General features: G+C 34.7%; 3 protein-coding genes and 1 non-coding gene across 12 annotated transcripts in view; 1 reads left to right on the top strand and 3 right to left on the bottom strand.

The window, feature by feature from the left end:
* Window positions 1-2,046, bottom strand: part of Impg2 (interphotoreceptor matrix proteoglycan 2) — an 89,955-nt gene extending 87,909 nt beyond the window's left edge. Inside the window, exon 1 of the mRNA XM_058582897.1 lies at window positions 210-2,046. Within this exon, the coding sequence (XP_058438880.1) occupies window positions 210-294 (85 nt within the window). The 5' untranslated portion in view covers window positions 295-2,046. The remainder of the gene's footprint in view (window positions 1-209) is intronic.
* Window positions 2,047-4,929: 2,883 nt separating this feature from the next.
* Window positions 4,930-5,034, bottom strand: LOC124100092 (U6 spliceosomal RNA). The gene has a single exon (XR_006854156.1). It is a non-coding gene; the product is annotated as a U6 spliceosomal RNA (small nuclear RNA).
* A 1,496-nt stretch (window positions 5,035-6,530) lies between these two features.
* Window positions 6,531-16,468, bottom strand: part of Senp7 (SUMO specific peptidase 7) — a 156,813-nt gene continuing 146,875 nt past the window's right edge. For all 9 annotated transcript variants that reach the window (XM_046455277.2, XM_046455281.2, XM_046455282.2 and 6 more), the window contains 6 exons: window positions 15,672-15,796; window positions 14,517-14,569; window positions 13,757-13,800; window positions 13,577-13,645; window positions 12,762-12,912; window positions 6,531-8,362 (listed from right to left, as the gene is read on the bottom strand). In XM_046455277.2, coding sequence (XP_046311233.1) covers window positions 8,225-8,362; window positions 12,762-12,912; window positions 13,577-13,645; window positions 13,757-13,800; window positions 14,517-14,569; window positions 15,672-15,796 — 580 coding nt within the window. In that variant the 3' untranslated portion in view covers window positions 6,531-8,224. The remainder of the gene's footprint in view (window positions 8,363-12,761; window positions 12,913-13,576; window positions 13,646-13,756; window positions 13,801-14,516; window positions 14,570-15,671; window positions 15,797-16,468) is intronic.
* LOC124099983 (RNA 3'-terminal phosphate cyclase-like protein) lies at window positions 8,650-10,013 on the top strand. The gene has a single exon (XM_046455285.2). It carries the CDS (start codon window positions 8,734-8,736, stop codon window positions 9,853-9,855), a length of 1,122 nt encoding a protein of 373 aa, XP_046311241.1. The 5' UTR covers window positions 8,650-8,733; the 3' UTR covers window positions 9,856-10,013.

The following is a 16,468-nucleotide window of genomic DNA, read 5'->3' as shown; positions in this document are numbered from 1 at the left end:
CAATTTCAACACAAGAAATAAGGGGAAGTGGGACTGAGCCAGGAATTAGTAATCAAGAGGAAGACTCAAGTTACTGCAGATATTTTAAATAAAGAAATATCAAAGACTAATAGAGTACTATTTATTCAATTTCAATCACATCAAATAATGCTATTTTTAAGAAAATATACTACAGCTATGTAGATAAAACAAACAGACTTTTAAATTACCTGTTAATGCTGGAAGGTTTCCTTCTATCAGAACAAATATCAAAATACCCAGAGAAATCTTCCCAAAAAGAGGAAACATAATCATTTGAGCCAAAATCAAAGAAATAAAAAGAGGGCAAAATCCTTAACTGAGCATACAAAGCCTTGAAAATTCCAGTAACAAATTGTTACAGGAAAGGTCCAAGATTTAAAAGTTCGTGTTTGAGAATGGACAAACACTCCAAAATCATTATAAATTAGTGTGAATAAAATGGTGTCTTCTCAAAGTAGCTCTCACTTCTTTTCTGAAATAACCAGCATGCTATGAAAGCAGACGAGATAAGCTAATTAGAACAGATGGGGAGAGACAATTTCTTTATTCTAATCTAGGTAGCTAAGCTCTTTACTAACACTCTCCTTGCTTTTAACAAGTGGTTCATTTACAAACAATTCATGTACAAGTCACTGACTTTTCCAACTTTTCTGAATCCACCAGTCAAATTTGATAGATCCATACATTCTGAGTTCTCCTAGGATTTAGGATGTGTAAGCATAAAAATGCCCAGACTATCTATACCTACCTGCTTCAATAATATACATAACTATATAAAAAACAATCATTAGTTTTTGTCAGAAAGCTATTATCTTGTAAATTTGCCTTTTTAATATAAAATCTGGAAATCATTCACTGTAACCACAGTCTTCTTCCTTATGCATAAGATGGAATAGTAACAGTAAAGCAAACTACTGGTAGAGCTGCTGTGATGGATTAAACTAATTAACTAATTTAATCCTCACAACATTGCTTAGAATAGTGCCCAACACACGGTAATCACTTAACATAAATGAGAGCTGTAAAGATATCTTTGTTGATTAATTTGCTATTGAATGTGAGGCCCAGGGTTTTTATCTACATGAAGAACTCTTAACCAAGAAAGGATATCCTCTACTAGGAAGGAATCAGATAAAAATGTATTAGAACAGTTGTTTTTATCATATAAATCTAGTAGAAGTCAATTAAGTTTGTTTAAATTCCTGTGGAAGCTAAGATTTAATATCAAATAACAATTTACATTTTACTTTATGTATCTCTGGGAGTTCTCTGGGGAAAACATGTTTTGTAATGATCTAGAGAACATTTCTCTTAAAAATCTTTTACTAGCTAAGTCATCTTCAATGTTATTTTATGCATTAGGAAAATAGACTAGTTGATATTTCAGTATTTCCAGCATGTTTTTTCAAGATAGTCTCAAACTATATTTTCTTCTTTTATAAAGTTTAAAAAACATAAATAACCATTGAACACATGTGCATAATTTACCCTATAAAATATCAGTAAATTTATAAGAAATTTATTTGCCAAACTGTGTGAGGAGGAAAAAAAAAGCTGAAAATTACATTAACTAAGCACAATTTTAAAGTCTTAAGGAATATTTTATGCTGACAATTCAGAACAAGAGAAACATTCAGATAACAAGTATTATTAATGGGAAATTATTATTTTTGATGGCCTACTCCAAAAAGCTAATAAAAAATCTTGAGAATCACAACAATTTGGAAACATTTCTGTGCTTATGTTCAGAAAACCTGGGCTCAAACCCTGGATTTACCACTTAATATTTGATTTTGTCAATCACCTAAGATATTTGAGCTGGTTTTTCCACCCAAAAAATTAGGTATGATGATCTTTGCCTGTGTCATGGGGTTGCTGGTTAAGAATTAAGAAATATGAAAATTCTTTAGGAACTAATGCATGGTATATTCATTGTATTACGAGTGATCATAAAGTCTAAAGAGATTTCAAGCTTTGCAGTTCTCCTTTGTTTAAGCTCCAGGACAGAAAAGAAAAAAAAAATTTCCCTAATGCCGCAGTCTGGCTGGGCACAATCAGGAGCCACTTGTCAAAAGAAACTAACTTTATTTTTAGAACCACACACGACAAACAAAATAGTCTCTCAGGAAAAACCCTCAGAGCCTCAACTGCCACCACCGGCTTTCCCCAAGCCTCTCTCTCCCACACCAGCTTCTCTCCACCTCCCACAATCCTCCTGCTCTTGAGGCCGATTGGCTGGGTCACATGGGCGGAGCCAAAAAAGTCCCCCAATGAGCAGCTCCGTGGTCTGAAAGGGCAGGGAAACAGCCCAATGAGCATCACCGCAGAGGAGCCAATCAGCTAGATGTTGCTGGGGCCGAGGAGCCAATCAGCTAGATGTTGCTGGGGCCGCTGTGAGCCAATCATCAGCAAGCAGCTGGAAGTTTGCTGGCAGCTGGAAGTTTGCTGGGGCCCCTTCGGCTGTGGCTCTCAACATCTCCCCCTCTCTGTTTAAACAACAAGCATGTGGCTTAGGGACCGTGCCTGTTAGGCAGTCCAATTCAACATATGGTCCTTACCCGTCATCGGATGAACTGACCTCTAGGCGTCAGCCTCCTGTCTTAGGTTGGTACCACTGCAATTGGATCATACCCGTCACTGACTACCGGTCCAGCATACAGCCATACTTGTGGATAGGCCTTTTCACCTGTGGGGGGGTGAGGTTCTTTGCCTCACCTCTGTTGGCCCCCAAATTTTAGACCATCACTAGTAGAGGAGGATGCAAAATGCCATGACATTAAGCCAATTGAGGGCTCCTAAATTGTACCACCGGTGACACCATCAGCAAAAATACTCCAGCACTACCACAAGTCGCTGTACCAACAGATAGTTCACAATGCATACAGGTGAGCTCACAATGTGTCCAGGCAAGTTCTGCAAGCAGTTCAGTGATGGCTATTGTAGAAGCTGTAGATTGGTTTTATCTTTCACTTCACCAGCACTGGGATGAAGATAGGAATTCTGGCAATAATGGCTAAAGAAAAAATTATGTAACATTCCAGAAGGCACTAAAAGAAAACAATTTTCTTAACAATTTACATTATCTTTAAGAGAATTATTAAATATAATGAAAAGGAAAGGTAAAAGTAAACAAACAGATCTGTTAACCTTCTTTTTTGTTTACATATTAAAACAATCCTCAACAGTTGTTTACCCAATTTAAATTAAACCATATAAATCACGTGAAAAAAAAAATATTTGGATCCATTTTATCATGAGCGCTCATCATATATGATATATGGACATACGTACATTCAAACATATAACACAAAACACAAGTGTGCACACATAATATAATACATACAACACATAACATTATAGTAAAGGCCTTATAACTTTTTACAGGTGAAATCTCCATTGCAATGTATAAAAACTCTATAGTCAAAAAATAGAACTGATCAGCAAAACATTAACCTAGGTCTGTATGAGCTCAAAAAACAAAATAGAACTTCATGATATGGCAAAGGGCAATAATAAAATAGATATTGAAAAAAGCATCCTGGTTCTGTTGCAGATGTAAGAATAGCCAAACTGGAGTTTTGGATATCAGTTGTTATGGATTTGAGCCAAATCATCTTCTTTTTGGTCTGTAGAAATCGCTTTAGTTAATCTTTCTGGAATCCAAATCGGCTGCTGTTCTCCCTGTGGAAACACATAAACAGACCCCCGACTCCAGACAATCACTGGGTCAGGACCTTGGTTAATCTCTCTGGAATCCAAATCGGCTGCTGTTCTCCCTGTGGAAACACACAAACAGACCCCCGACTCCAGACAATTACTGGGTCAGGACCTTTCCATTGTCCTGTTAGACTATCCTTCCAAAGTACCTTGGGCTTATGTACATTTTTTGGACACATATGCCTTTCCGCAGCACTAAGTCCTGATGAATCCAAATTTAAAAAGTTTAGAGTAAAAAGGGTTATTTTAAGTTTATCTTTGGGGAATATATACCCCTTCCCAATTCCTTCTTTTTGCTTTAATAAGTACATTTTAATAGTTTGATGAGCTCTTTCAACTATGCCTTGTCCCTGTGGATTGTATGGGATTCCTGTTATATGAGTAATGCCAAATGTTAAGCAAAATTGTTTAAAAGAGGTAGAAGTATAACCAGGGGAATTATCTGTTTTTAACTGTTTTGGAACACCCACAGTGGCAAAATTTTGTAAGCAATGAGCTATAACATCTTTAGTTTTTTTCTCCGGCATGAAGGGAGCCCATCAAAAATCCAGAAGAAGTATCAACTGTAACATGCAAATATTTTAATTTTCCAAATTCTGGCAAGTGTGTGACGTCCATCTGCCAAATATGGTTAGGTATCAATCCTCTAGGATTGACTCCAAGATTAACTTGTGGTAAAAAGGTCACACAATTTTGACATTGTTTTATTATTTGTCTAGCTTGTTCCTTAGTTATTTTAAAATGCTTTTGTAAAGTATTAGCATTGACATGGAACTTTTTATGAAAATTTATAGCTTCTTCTAGTGTAGAGAAAATATGTATGTCATGTGTAGTTTTATCTGCTAAATCATTGCCCAAACTAAGGGCTCCAGGCAATCCTGTATGTGCCCTGATATGTCCTATAAAGAATGGATCTTTTCTGTCCCAGATTAGACTTTGTATAGTGGAAAGCAAAGAGAAAACAGTAGAAGAAGGGGAAATCCTACCAGCATCTTCAAGAGATACTATAGCATTAACTACATACTGACTATCAGAAAATAAATTAAATACAGAATCTTTAAACATCACAAAAGCTTGTAAAACTGCATTAAGCTCTACCTTTTGAGCTGATTGTTTGGGTACTAAAAATGTAAAAGTTTGATCAGGGGTTATTTTAAGTTTATCTTTGGGGAATATATACCCCTTCCCAATAAAAATATGGAACGCTTCACGAATTTGCGTGTCATCCTTGCGCAGGGGCCATGCTAATCTTCTCTGTATCGTTCCAATTTTAGTATATGTGCTGCCGAAGCGAGCCAATCATCAGCAAGCAGCTGGAAGTTTGCTGGCAGCTGGAAGTTTGCTGGGGCCCCTTCGGCTGTGGCTCTCAACACCCTAAATTATATTCCAAGTAGAGAATTTTAGAACTTAAAAAGATCTGTTATATTATCTGCTACAAAACATAATTTTGAAAATGAAGTGGGATTATGGACTATTGTACTCAATATCTATACCTTTTAAAAAAATAAAAGTATTAAAAATTCTGCAGCCTGTTCATTTGTTTCTAAATAGATTCATCATTTTATAAATTCCTCTCAAACTTCCTCAAGAATAAACTCAATGGACTGGGGCTGTAGCTCAGTGGCAGAGCACCTGCCTAGCACATGTGAGGCACTGGGTTCGATCCTTAGCTCCACATAAAAATAAGTAAAATAAAGGCATTCCATCCATCTACAACTACAAAAAGAATTTCTTAAAAAAGAATAAGTTATAGAGAGAAGTACTTAGAGCATGAATAAATAATTCTTCATAACTAAAAGTAGAAGACAATGGAAAGATCAGGATAGAATACAGGCTGGAACAAAATAGGATGGGCTCTTCATGCGTAGAACTTTTTTTTCTTGACATAAGAAAAAAAGCTAATTTTAAGAAGTATTAAGCTTTTACAAAATCCTATTCCGGTGATTAGATATGACTTAAAAAAAGGCCTTTTTGTTTAATCCCAATCTTTGTAAATTAATAGTACAATATTTACAAATGATTTCTCTGGCCACTAACAACCCTTTTCACTACTTCTTTATCTCCCCTCATTCACATTCACCCACACACACGCATCCATATATACACACACACACACACTATAAACTGAACAACTCCTCCCCAATCCCCACCAAGTTCCCAAAGACACTCCATTATTCTTACCAGAGAATATTTAAATTATTTGTATGTCCATAAATTACTCAGGAATAAGAGCATTTCTTTTTCAAAGAATTTAAAAAGTTTATTTTTTGTGCTTAGCAAAATGTTGGCTAATAGTAGTTACAGGTTGAATATCCCTATTTGAAATGTCTGGGAGCAGAAGTACTTTGAATTTTGGATTTTGGAACATTTGTAGACCCTTGATATATCTTGGGGATGAGACACAAGTCTAAACATAAAATTTATTTTTATTTCATACACATATATGCTGAGGTAATTTTACACAATATTTTTAGTGTCCCTGTGTTTTGACTGTGAACCATCACATGAGGTCAGGTGTGGAGTTTTCCATTTGTAGCATTACATTGGTACTCAAAAAACTTTAGATTCTGGAACATCTGGATTTTAAATTTTTGGAACATTTTTCCTATCTGATTAGGGATGCTCAACCTGTACTAAAAAATTTCCCTGAACTGACATTCAAATTAAGTATATACTTATTAAAGTTGGGAGAAAAATTAATGTAAGCAGCAGTTACATGGTATGCTCAGGACATCATGCATTTAGAAATTTATATAATGGCTTGTGCTTCTTTAGAAAAAATTACAACTCAATTTAATTAATTGGAAATATTTAATATAAAATACCGATATCCTCAAAGCATTATTTGCACATGAATTTAGGAAAATTAATTTTAATTTCCAAAACATAATAAAGGACAGTGGTATTTTTTAAAAACATACAAACAAAAAGTTAAGAAATCACAAGATGTCTTGTATACTTGCATCCCCAAAATTAGATGCACAAAACAATTAATAGTCACCTAAAAAAGTCTCTCCCCCACAACACACACATAAATTGGGAATGGAATATGCAATTATAACCATCTTTATATGCAATCTCCAAAAGACATACATCTTTAACAATATAAAAATGGTGACAAGATAACAAAAGCTAAGGACACTGAAAAATAACTGACAACTTCAATTCACATGATTTTGAAATATTCAGATTTTTTAACTTTATCTTAAATTGCTTTTGTTTAATTGATTTATTTACAGTTACAATGTAAATCCAAGAGATGCTTAAAACAAGATTAAAATAATATTCTTTAAAAAAGTATTCTTATCTGAGAAAATACAATACGATCATGTCTCTTTCAAAATATTCCTGATAACATTAGAAGGTTCTAAGGTGTTTAATCATATATAATACCACCATCATCACATGAATTCAATAGAACTGTTACCTGAATATTTAATAAACTATTAAGCGCCATAGGTTTAAGATCCATATCGGATCACAGGGCTCTAAAAACTACAATTTAAAAATATAAAAGCAATGAGAGCAATCTGGCTTTGCAGATGAATACTGGGTAAACTAAGCTATAAAATTATATTTTTGGTTCTAAATAATAAATAGAACTTTGAGGGTATTTTTGTTAAAGATATGAAGACACCGATTTTATCTTCTATACTTACAGAAATTGTGTATATACAGTCCGTGATAATGTGTAAGTGGATATTTATATAGCTACACCTCAAATAAACTAAGTTTGGATACATATATGATTTTTTAAAACTCAGTTAATTTTTTGTTCCCAATTTTACCCCAAACAAATGAACTAAATCCTCAAATTCCCCACATGAGACGTCAAAAGTAATGGGAAAAAAAATAGAGCAGAGCAATTGTGTTTAGCAGTTGACAACAATAAGCTGCACTTTGAAAGAGTTTTCATCATCTTCCTAACATGAATTTTTTTTTTACACTATACAGAAGGGATGCCGTAAATGGCATTTTCTGAAGCCTTGATACTAAATTCTTTAAAAAAAAAAATACACAGTATTCATACTGCATGCTTGAGCTGCAAAGAACAGAAATACAATACAATACGACTTGTCAACAAATTTGACAAGCACTGGGGCTGGCACCAGGGAGGACCTAACTCCCATCAACACCCAGTCATGTGGAAGTACAGATCACATAGTTTCATTATTTACAAATACATTCCCACATTACATATGCTATTGTATAATCCAAGCATATTTATCAGAAAAATATCAAATACTTATGAAATTTTAATTTCTATCTAATAAGTTTTATGTATATCACCCTCATTCCCACTCCATCTATGAGAGTCCAGCAAGTCTAATAATATATCTTCTATATTTTAAATAATAATGTTTGTTCAATGACTTATAAAACTACTGAAAGTTATTTTCTTCTCTGTGAGCTGGCTAACACAAATGCTGGTAAGCGGCTTTCCAGTAATCTTAGAGAACATATGTGTCATGTTTGTACAGATTAACTAGCTACTGCTGCCCTTGCGCTGCTGCAAATGAAGTTTCAAAATGAGCTCTCGAATATCTTCCCGTTTGGTCTTTATTACATGACGAGGAAACCATTTCTCCAAATGGATTGGAAGTTCAAAGTTAACAATAGGATCCTAATGAGAAAAAGAAAGAAAGCAATCACTTTAGCAGCATAATTTTAAATGTGTCTTAATTTCATTTTTATAGGAAATGAAAAATTGCTAACTTTTAAAAATAACACTTTATTGAGGTATAATTCACATGTTATACAATTCACCTGAAAATATAATTTATTTATTTATTTTTTAGTTGTAAAGGAACATGTACCTCTCTCCGTCTTCCTGTTCCAAACCACGTGGACGCGCCCGGGGCTGCAGGGCTGTGGGGCTGAGAGACGCAGCTAGGGCCGCTGCCGCCGCTGTCACGGGGGGCGGGGGGTCAAGACTCTCTGGCCCATCCAAATAGCCGCGCTCCGCCTGCCCATGCCTCTGCAAAGGGCGCGCACATGGCGACCCAGACACACTCCCTCAGCTACGCGGGGTGCAACTTCTTGCGCCAGCGTCTGGTCCTGTCTACTCTGAGCGGGCGCCCAGTCAAAATCCGAAAGATTCGGGCCCGAGATGACAACCCAGGCCTCCGAGATTTTGAAGCCAGCTTCATAAGGCTACTGGACAAAATAACTAATGGTTCTCGAATTGAAATAAACCAAACAGGAACGACCTTATATTATCAACCTGGCCTCCTATATGGTGGATCCTTGGAACATGACTGTAGTGTCCTTCGTGGCATTGGCTATTATCTGGAGGGTCTTCTCTGCCTGGCACCATTTATGAAGCACCCATTAAAAATAGTACTGCGAGGAGTGACCAATGACCAAGTTGACCCTTCGGTTGACGTTCTTAAGGCAACAGCTCTCCCTCTGTTGAAACAGTTTGGGATTGATGGTGAATCCTTTGAACTAAAGATTGTGCGTCGAGGAATGCCCCCTGGGGGAGGAGGTGAAGTGATTTTCTCATGTCCTGTAAAGAAGGCCCTGAAGCCTATCCAGCTCACAGATCCAGGAAAAATTAAACGTATCAGAGGAATGGCGTACTCTGTACGTGTATCACCTCAGATGGCAAACAGGATCGTGGATTCTGCAAGGGGCATCCTCAACAAGTTCATACCTGATATCTATATTTACACAGATCACATGAAAGGAGTCAACTCTGGGAAGTCTCCAGGTTTTGGGTTGTCACTGGTTGCTGAGACCACCAATGGCACCTTCCTTGGTGCTGAACTGGCCTCCAACCCACAGGGCCAAGGAGCAGCTGTGCTTCCAGAGGACCTTGGCAAGAACTGTGCCAGGCTTCTGCTCGAAGAAATCTACAGGGGTGGATGTGTGGACTCCACAAATCAAAGTCTGGCTCTATTGCTAATGACCCTTGGACAGCAGGATGTTTCCAAAGTTCTGCTAGGACCACTCTCTCCTTATACTATAGAATTTTTGCGGCACTTGAAGAGCTTTTTCCAGATTATGTTTAAAATTGAAACCAAGCCGTGTGGTGAAGAACTTAAAGGTGGGGATAAAGTGCTGATGACCTGTGTGGGCATTGGCTTCTCCAACCTTAGCAAGACTCTCAAGTGATACTGTCACAAGATAAAGCCCCATTACCTACAGAAGCTGCCAAAGACACCAAAGGGACTAAGTCCACATGTATTGATCCAGAGCAGGATAGCCACTTATATTAAGGATTTCCTACTAAAATATCAATATGCAAATAAAAGGCGTCTCTCTGCTAAAAAAAAAAAAAAAAAAAAAAAGAACATGTACCTTTATTTTATTTATTTTTATGTGGTCCTGAGGATTGAACCCAGTGCCTCACATATGCTAGGAAAGTGCTCTACCACTAAGCCACAACCCCAGCCCTACAACTGGTTTTTGTTTATTCAGAGTCGTATAACTTTCACCACAATCAAATTTAAAACATTTTCATTAAATTCCTAACTTTTGATCATTTAAATTAAATACAATCTATTCTGCTACAATGAGTGTTTAAGTGAAGTATAACAAACAGAACTGCTAAATAGATTCAGCATAACTCAGAAATCAACCTGGTTGCCCAGCACAAAGATGCATAACTGTAATTCTAGCTACTTGGGAGGCTGAGGCATGAGGATCACAAGTTCGAGGCCAGCCTGAGCAACTTAGTGAGACCCTGTCTTAAAATTAAAAATAAATAAATAAAAAGAGTTGCAGATGTAGCTCAGTGGTAGAGTACCTCTAGGTTCAATCCCCATTACCATGGAGGGAAAAAAGGAATGATTTGAACACAATTTTTTCTCAGCATGTTAATATTTTTAAACTATGAAAACAAATAAAACTGGGAGTAGTGGTGTACACCTGTAATCCCAGCAACTCAAAAGACTAAAATGAGAGTATCACAAGTTCAAAGCCAGCTTGAGCAACTCAGTGAGACCCTGTTTCAAAGTAAAAAGCAAATGAGCTGGGGATGTAGCTCAGTGGTAGAATACTTGGGTTCAATTTTTAGTATCACCAAAAAAAAAAAAAAAAGAAAAAGAAAAAAATTGATAAAGTCTTAGTGAAAAATAATCTCAGATAAAAAATAGAGAAATCTACAAAAAGGCCCTCTTTTATTCTAAGAAATAACTGATTCAATTGCTTAAGAACCACTACATTTTCCATTATGTTAAACTTAAGTGAGAAATTACAAACTGCAACTGCAAAGGTATTCTTCTGTACTTGAATTTTTCAAAAATTGCTAAATAAGGCGACCCTTAGATTATTTTTACTAATTTGATATTACTAGAAGCCAGATGTTAGGACTTCCATCTCAAAGAAAGAATTAATAGCTCCAGGATATAAGGCTGAAATGATGGACTGATTTCTTCTGGAAAATGCTAGAAGCAAATGCTAGTAGAGATTTATTGTCTAGTACTTTTATTAGAATTAATTTTATTTTTGTTAGGGTATAGTTACAAAGATTCTATGGACTGAAGCTATATAAAGTATAGCTATATAAAGTGTTACATGGACTGAAGCTATATAAAGTATAGAATCAAAATGTATTAGTAATAAGGCACAGGAGTACTCTAAACAAAGTCAAATCTATTTAGAAAGAGTATTAAGAGAACCAGAATTATTACCAGTGTGGAATTTAAAAGGGGGGTATTATGGTTTAGATATTAGGTGTTCCCCTAAAGCTCACGTGTGAAACAATGCAAGGCTTAAAGGAGAAATGATTGGGTTAGAAGAGCCTTAACCCAACCAGGGAATCCTCTGATGGACTCACTTGAGTGCTAACTAAAGGCAGGCAGGGTGTGGCTGGAGGATTGGGTCTTTAGCAGCATGCCTTTGGGGTACGTATTTTGTATCTAGCAAGTGGTGTCTGTCTGTCTGTCTGTCTCTCTCTCTCCCTCTGTCCTGATCATCATATGTGCCATTCTCTTCATGATATTCTGCCTCACCTTGAGCACTGAGGAATGGAGTTGACTATCTAAGGACTGAGACCTCTGAAACTGTGAGCCCGCAAATAAACTTTTCCTTGTCTAAAACATTGTTCATGTCAGGTCTTTTTGTCACAGCGGTGGAAAAGCTGACTGAATAGGGGTAAATAACCGATAGACATTAGTGTTCTCCATAACACGTAATATCTTTTACTATATGTTATCCTTCCTCTCCAATATTAAAAACATCAAAAAGTTCCAACTGCATACTATAACCCTTATGCTTTGAAAGCACCTTTAAGCATTCTCTAAGCAGACTCCTGGTCAAAAATGCCTTGCTCCTTTACCCATCTTCATAAATGATATTACTAATGGCTGAACCAATGAGCTGATCATTCAAAAAGCAAAGAATGATTCTTTGCCACTAAAAATCTTTACTGTTGTTACAGTTGTATAGAATCTCTGTGAACTAGAAAATAACAACCATATTTGTCATTATATTTCCACAGCTATGAATAAACAGGTCTTTTACTTTGGGGAAATTCTCTTTAAATATCATATCAACACTGTTCTTTCTTTCATTCTCTCCAATTCTCCAAGACTCCAAATACATGTAAACTACAAATTTTAACTGTTTTCACCCTTGCCTCTTACACTGTTTTCTTTACATTCTTTTTTCTCCCCATGCTTTCACTGGATACTTTCTATAGTCCTTTCTTTAAATACACTAATCCTAACTTCTGCAGTATCTAGTCTGTTACTAAAACCACTAAATACATTCTTAATTTCAGATATAGTATTCCACATTTTCAGCTCTAGAATGTCCATGTGATTTTTTAAATTTCATTTTTTCATTAATTTTGTTCATATTTGGCTTATTTTTTCTAACATAGTAATTAAATCATTTTAAAGTTCTTGTCTGCTATCTCTCGTATATGGGTCACTTGTGGTTCTATTTCTTTTTTTTTTCTTCTTCTTCTTTTTTTTTTGACTACTTGTAACATTTTCCTGTTCTTTGATTACCCAGAAATTTGTGGTTATATGCTAATAACTGTGAATAAAAATCTTCTTTATATCTTCACATACCTTGAAGAAGCTTTCCACATATTGTAGTAAATACACTCCACAATCACTGCTATTATCCTGTTTAGGAACTTTAGGGCATAGGTCAACCATGCTTGTTTTGCTGAATTCACGATGAGTTTTTCGTTTAACTTCCCATTCTACCTCTAAATACCTGAAATGATCAGTAAGCAAAGTGATTTTAGTAGGAATTGATCCATATGAATATTTTTATGAAGAAAAGCATCTGCTGCCAGATATGTTGTATCAAACTAATTTCCAAAGGCTGAACTTTAACAATGCAAACCATATTTAGTGAGCCTTCACAAGTGCCACTTTAAAGAAAATAACATGATTTTCAGACTAAAAGCTAGTTTTTATTGAACAATTCAACTTCACAACTCAAATATAAAAAGACATATTTATATTATAAAGTAAAGTAACAAATGACTAGTTTCATTCACATTCCTGAATTTTCCAGGCCTTACAGTAAATCACAAAAATATCACACACACACATATACACACACACTGATGTTAATTTGTGAGTTACCCTCACCGCCAGGTAATACTTTGAGAATCAATGATATTTGCAATGCTCTTTATAAAATTATAAAATTTGTTCTATTATGAATACAAATTCTGAGTTTACTCTTCATGTAGTCTTCAGAAATATTAACACATAAAACAAGATTTTACTGATTAGATTTGCAGGCTTTGCTTAAATGCATATTAAAATATGACTCCTCATAAGAGTGTTTTCAGTAATTTTTAAGGTAGTTTCAAAATTACTGAGGCTCTTCAGGGAACAAATTGAATGGTAATATTGTTATTACTTACTCTCGTAAATTCTGAACCGTGTTTTGTATAGAAGCAGCTTTCAAGGAGTCTAGTATGAGAATACATGGCCTATTTAAAGCAAAGGAAGAATTAAGATGGAAATACTTTTATAAGAACTATACCTAAATACATTTACAAAACTGTATTATTATTATCATTATTATTATAGCACATACTTACCTTTTACACATTTTCTTTGGTACTGACATACTCATTTCGGTACTCTGAAATAACATGAATTTTTATGACTTTGCAATTAAAACCAGTTTGAATACATTAATATTCAGTTACTCCTCAAAATGTGTCAAACAACTTGGAAATTAAAATTTCATATATGAGTTCTTTTCATCATCTGAAGTAACTAATTTCATTTTCCAAAAATGCAGTGATTTATTTTCCTATACTGGTAAGAGTAATACTTTTGGAGGTTTAACTTGGTCTAGAAAACAATCTGGAACTTGAATTCTATTAACTTTTCATTATAAATAGGAAAATTTGCCTTTACATACATTCTGTAACCCAATTTATGATGTCAAGTAGAGATACTTTTTTTCCCTCTGAAATAAAAGAAGCAGAGTATAAATCTGCATTAAGGGAGAAGAAATGGGGAATTGTGTTTTTTGTTGATGTCTGGTTTTGGTTATATATCTGAGAAACAAGAGGTCAAATTTAAATAAATTTCTTTAATGGGGGCACTCTCAGTATCTTTATTTTTCTAATTATGAAAATTATGATGGACAGCTAAAGCAAGCTAAACAGATAGAAGAAGAATGACAACTTCTCTTGTTTTCGTTCCCCAAGATTGTCAAAGAATCTTAAAGCAGCACAATTTAACTATGAGCCACTAATACCAATTCCTGTCCATTGAGTTATGTCCTATTTTATAGTTAACATTATATTCACGAGTTTTCCTTCCTTCACTTATGTACAGTACACTTACTTGAGAATCCTCGGCATTCAAGGAGAGTGTTGAAGTAGCATGTAAGTCATTTTCTAATAAGAGATAATGAGGCAATTTTGAGTCTTCATTGTATGTCTGGTACAGATAATTTAGATAAGCTTAAACTGTAATTTATATGCAAAGAAGTAAAGGAAAAATATCTGGGATCTGTTTTTTTTTTCATGGTTAATGTTATAAATAAAATTCAATCAATGAAAATAATTGATGATGGTTTTAGGCAATACATAAACCGCAGGGCCAAACCTGAAATACCAGTTAGTGGAGCCAATTTCCTATAAAAAGACAACCTTCAAAGACAGTTCATTAATCAAAACGTCTCCTGTTTTAATGTGATGGGTAGTTAATTGCTGAGTAACAGTTCTTCTATGACCAAAGAGTTTTGCATAAATATACTTTTGAAGCTCAAAAGGATCAGAGAAAATTGAAAATAATCAGTTGTTTTATCAGGTTTTCTCCCTCCCCACAATATACGAATAGAATTAATGGTAGAATGGCTATTATCAGTTATGCTTATTATTTAGGCTATAGTTATAAATCACATAATTTTGACTTTTTTCTCAAAGAAAGTAGATTCGTTTACTTAATGAAGATTGTAGGTTATAATAAGAAAAATCATGGAAGAATTATAAGAAATCCTGTATTACTCTCTGAAATACTAGTCTATAAAAAACATATTAAATTATATTAATAAATGAGAGATTTCAAGCTATGCCTGAAGATTTGTCATGAATTCTTGGTCATATTAGAAAAGTTTTTCTTTAAAAATGCTACAGTAAAACTTGGCATCAACAAATATAACTTAAGAATTACATTTCGTCTATGGGCTGGGATTGTGGCTCAGCAATAGAGTGCTCGCCTACCATGTGTGAGGCCCTGGGTTCGATCCTCAGCACCACATAAAAATAAATAAAATAAAGATATTGTGTCCATCTACAACAAAAAAAAATGTTTTTTAAAAAAGAATTATATTTTCTCTATATAGAGGACTGGATATCTGGCATAAAATTTTCAAATTTTTAAATTCTTCCTTCTAGTAATTTAATAATAAATAGACTACTTTTAACTTCCTCTTGTTCCCTGTAACCATTTTACTATTGTCATCATTAAAAATCCCATCTACATTAATGTTGTCACCTATTGTTTTGTTGTCAAGTTGAGATTGATGAGTCTGGGATTGCTGGGGTACAGTTTGTGGAAAATCTTCATACACAGCTTCTTCTAACCATGGAAAACAAATGACTGCAAGATACCAGTGAGACCTGTTGAAAAAGAACTACAATCTTAATAACATGAAAAACTCTAAGCAGTATAGAAGAATATATTCTCAAATTACATTCTGAGAAAGTGAGTATAACAAACTTCACATTGATTTTGAAGCTATCCATTGTAATATCTGATGTAATGTAGAACACACATTCCAAAACTAATTAAATAATCAAAGTTATCAAAGCCACAATTAAAACTACTTAGGGCAAAAATCTAAATAATTCAAACTTTGTTTGCTTTCATAGAGTCAATGTTTTCTTTTGAGGATCTGCTTTAATGAACAGACTCAGATTTGCTTGTTTTGAATCAGTTAAAAAAAAAAAAAAAAGACAACAAACTCTTTTTTTTTAGGTGTAGATGAATGTAATACAATGCCTTTATTTTTATGTGATGCTGAGGATCAAACCCGGGTCCCGCTTGTGCTAGGGTGAGCGCTCTACCACTGAGCCACAATCCCAGCCCCAAGTTTGTTGTCTTAATAATTTGAGATTCACCTTGTATCTTTTGATTTTTATTTAGAAGATCTTTCCTTGAATCAAAAAATGTAAAGTATCGATCATTACAGTCTTGTAGCCACTTTCCTTTTATTTTTCTCCCCCATATTTACAACATACATATTATCAAACCAAAATTCAAAGTAAGAAATTCATTGTTTTGGCTATATT

Source organism: Marmota monax, unplaced genomic scaffold (genome assembly GCF_021218885.2).
Source record: "Marmota monax isolate L192 unplaced genomic scaffold, Marmota_monax_Labrador192_F-V1.1 WCK01_AAM20220418_F8-fsc00053, whole genome shotgun sequence".
In the NCBI taxonomy this organism is placed as follows: Eukaryota; Metazoa; Chordata; class Mammalia; order Rodentia; family Sciuridae; genus Marmota; species Marmota monax.
The sequence above is the reverse complement of the archived record's forward strand: the minus strand, read 5'-3'. Positions and strand labels throughout refer to the sequence as shown.

Coding starts and splice junctions, on each gene's coding strand:
- LOC124099983 (XM_046455285.2), top strand. CDS start 8,734: ATGGCGACCCAGACACACTCCCTCAGCTACGCGGGGTGCAACTTCTTG.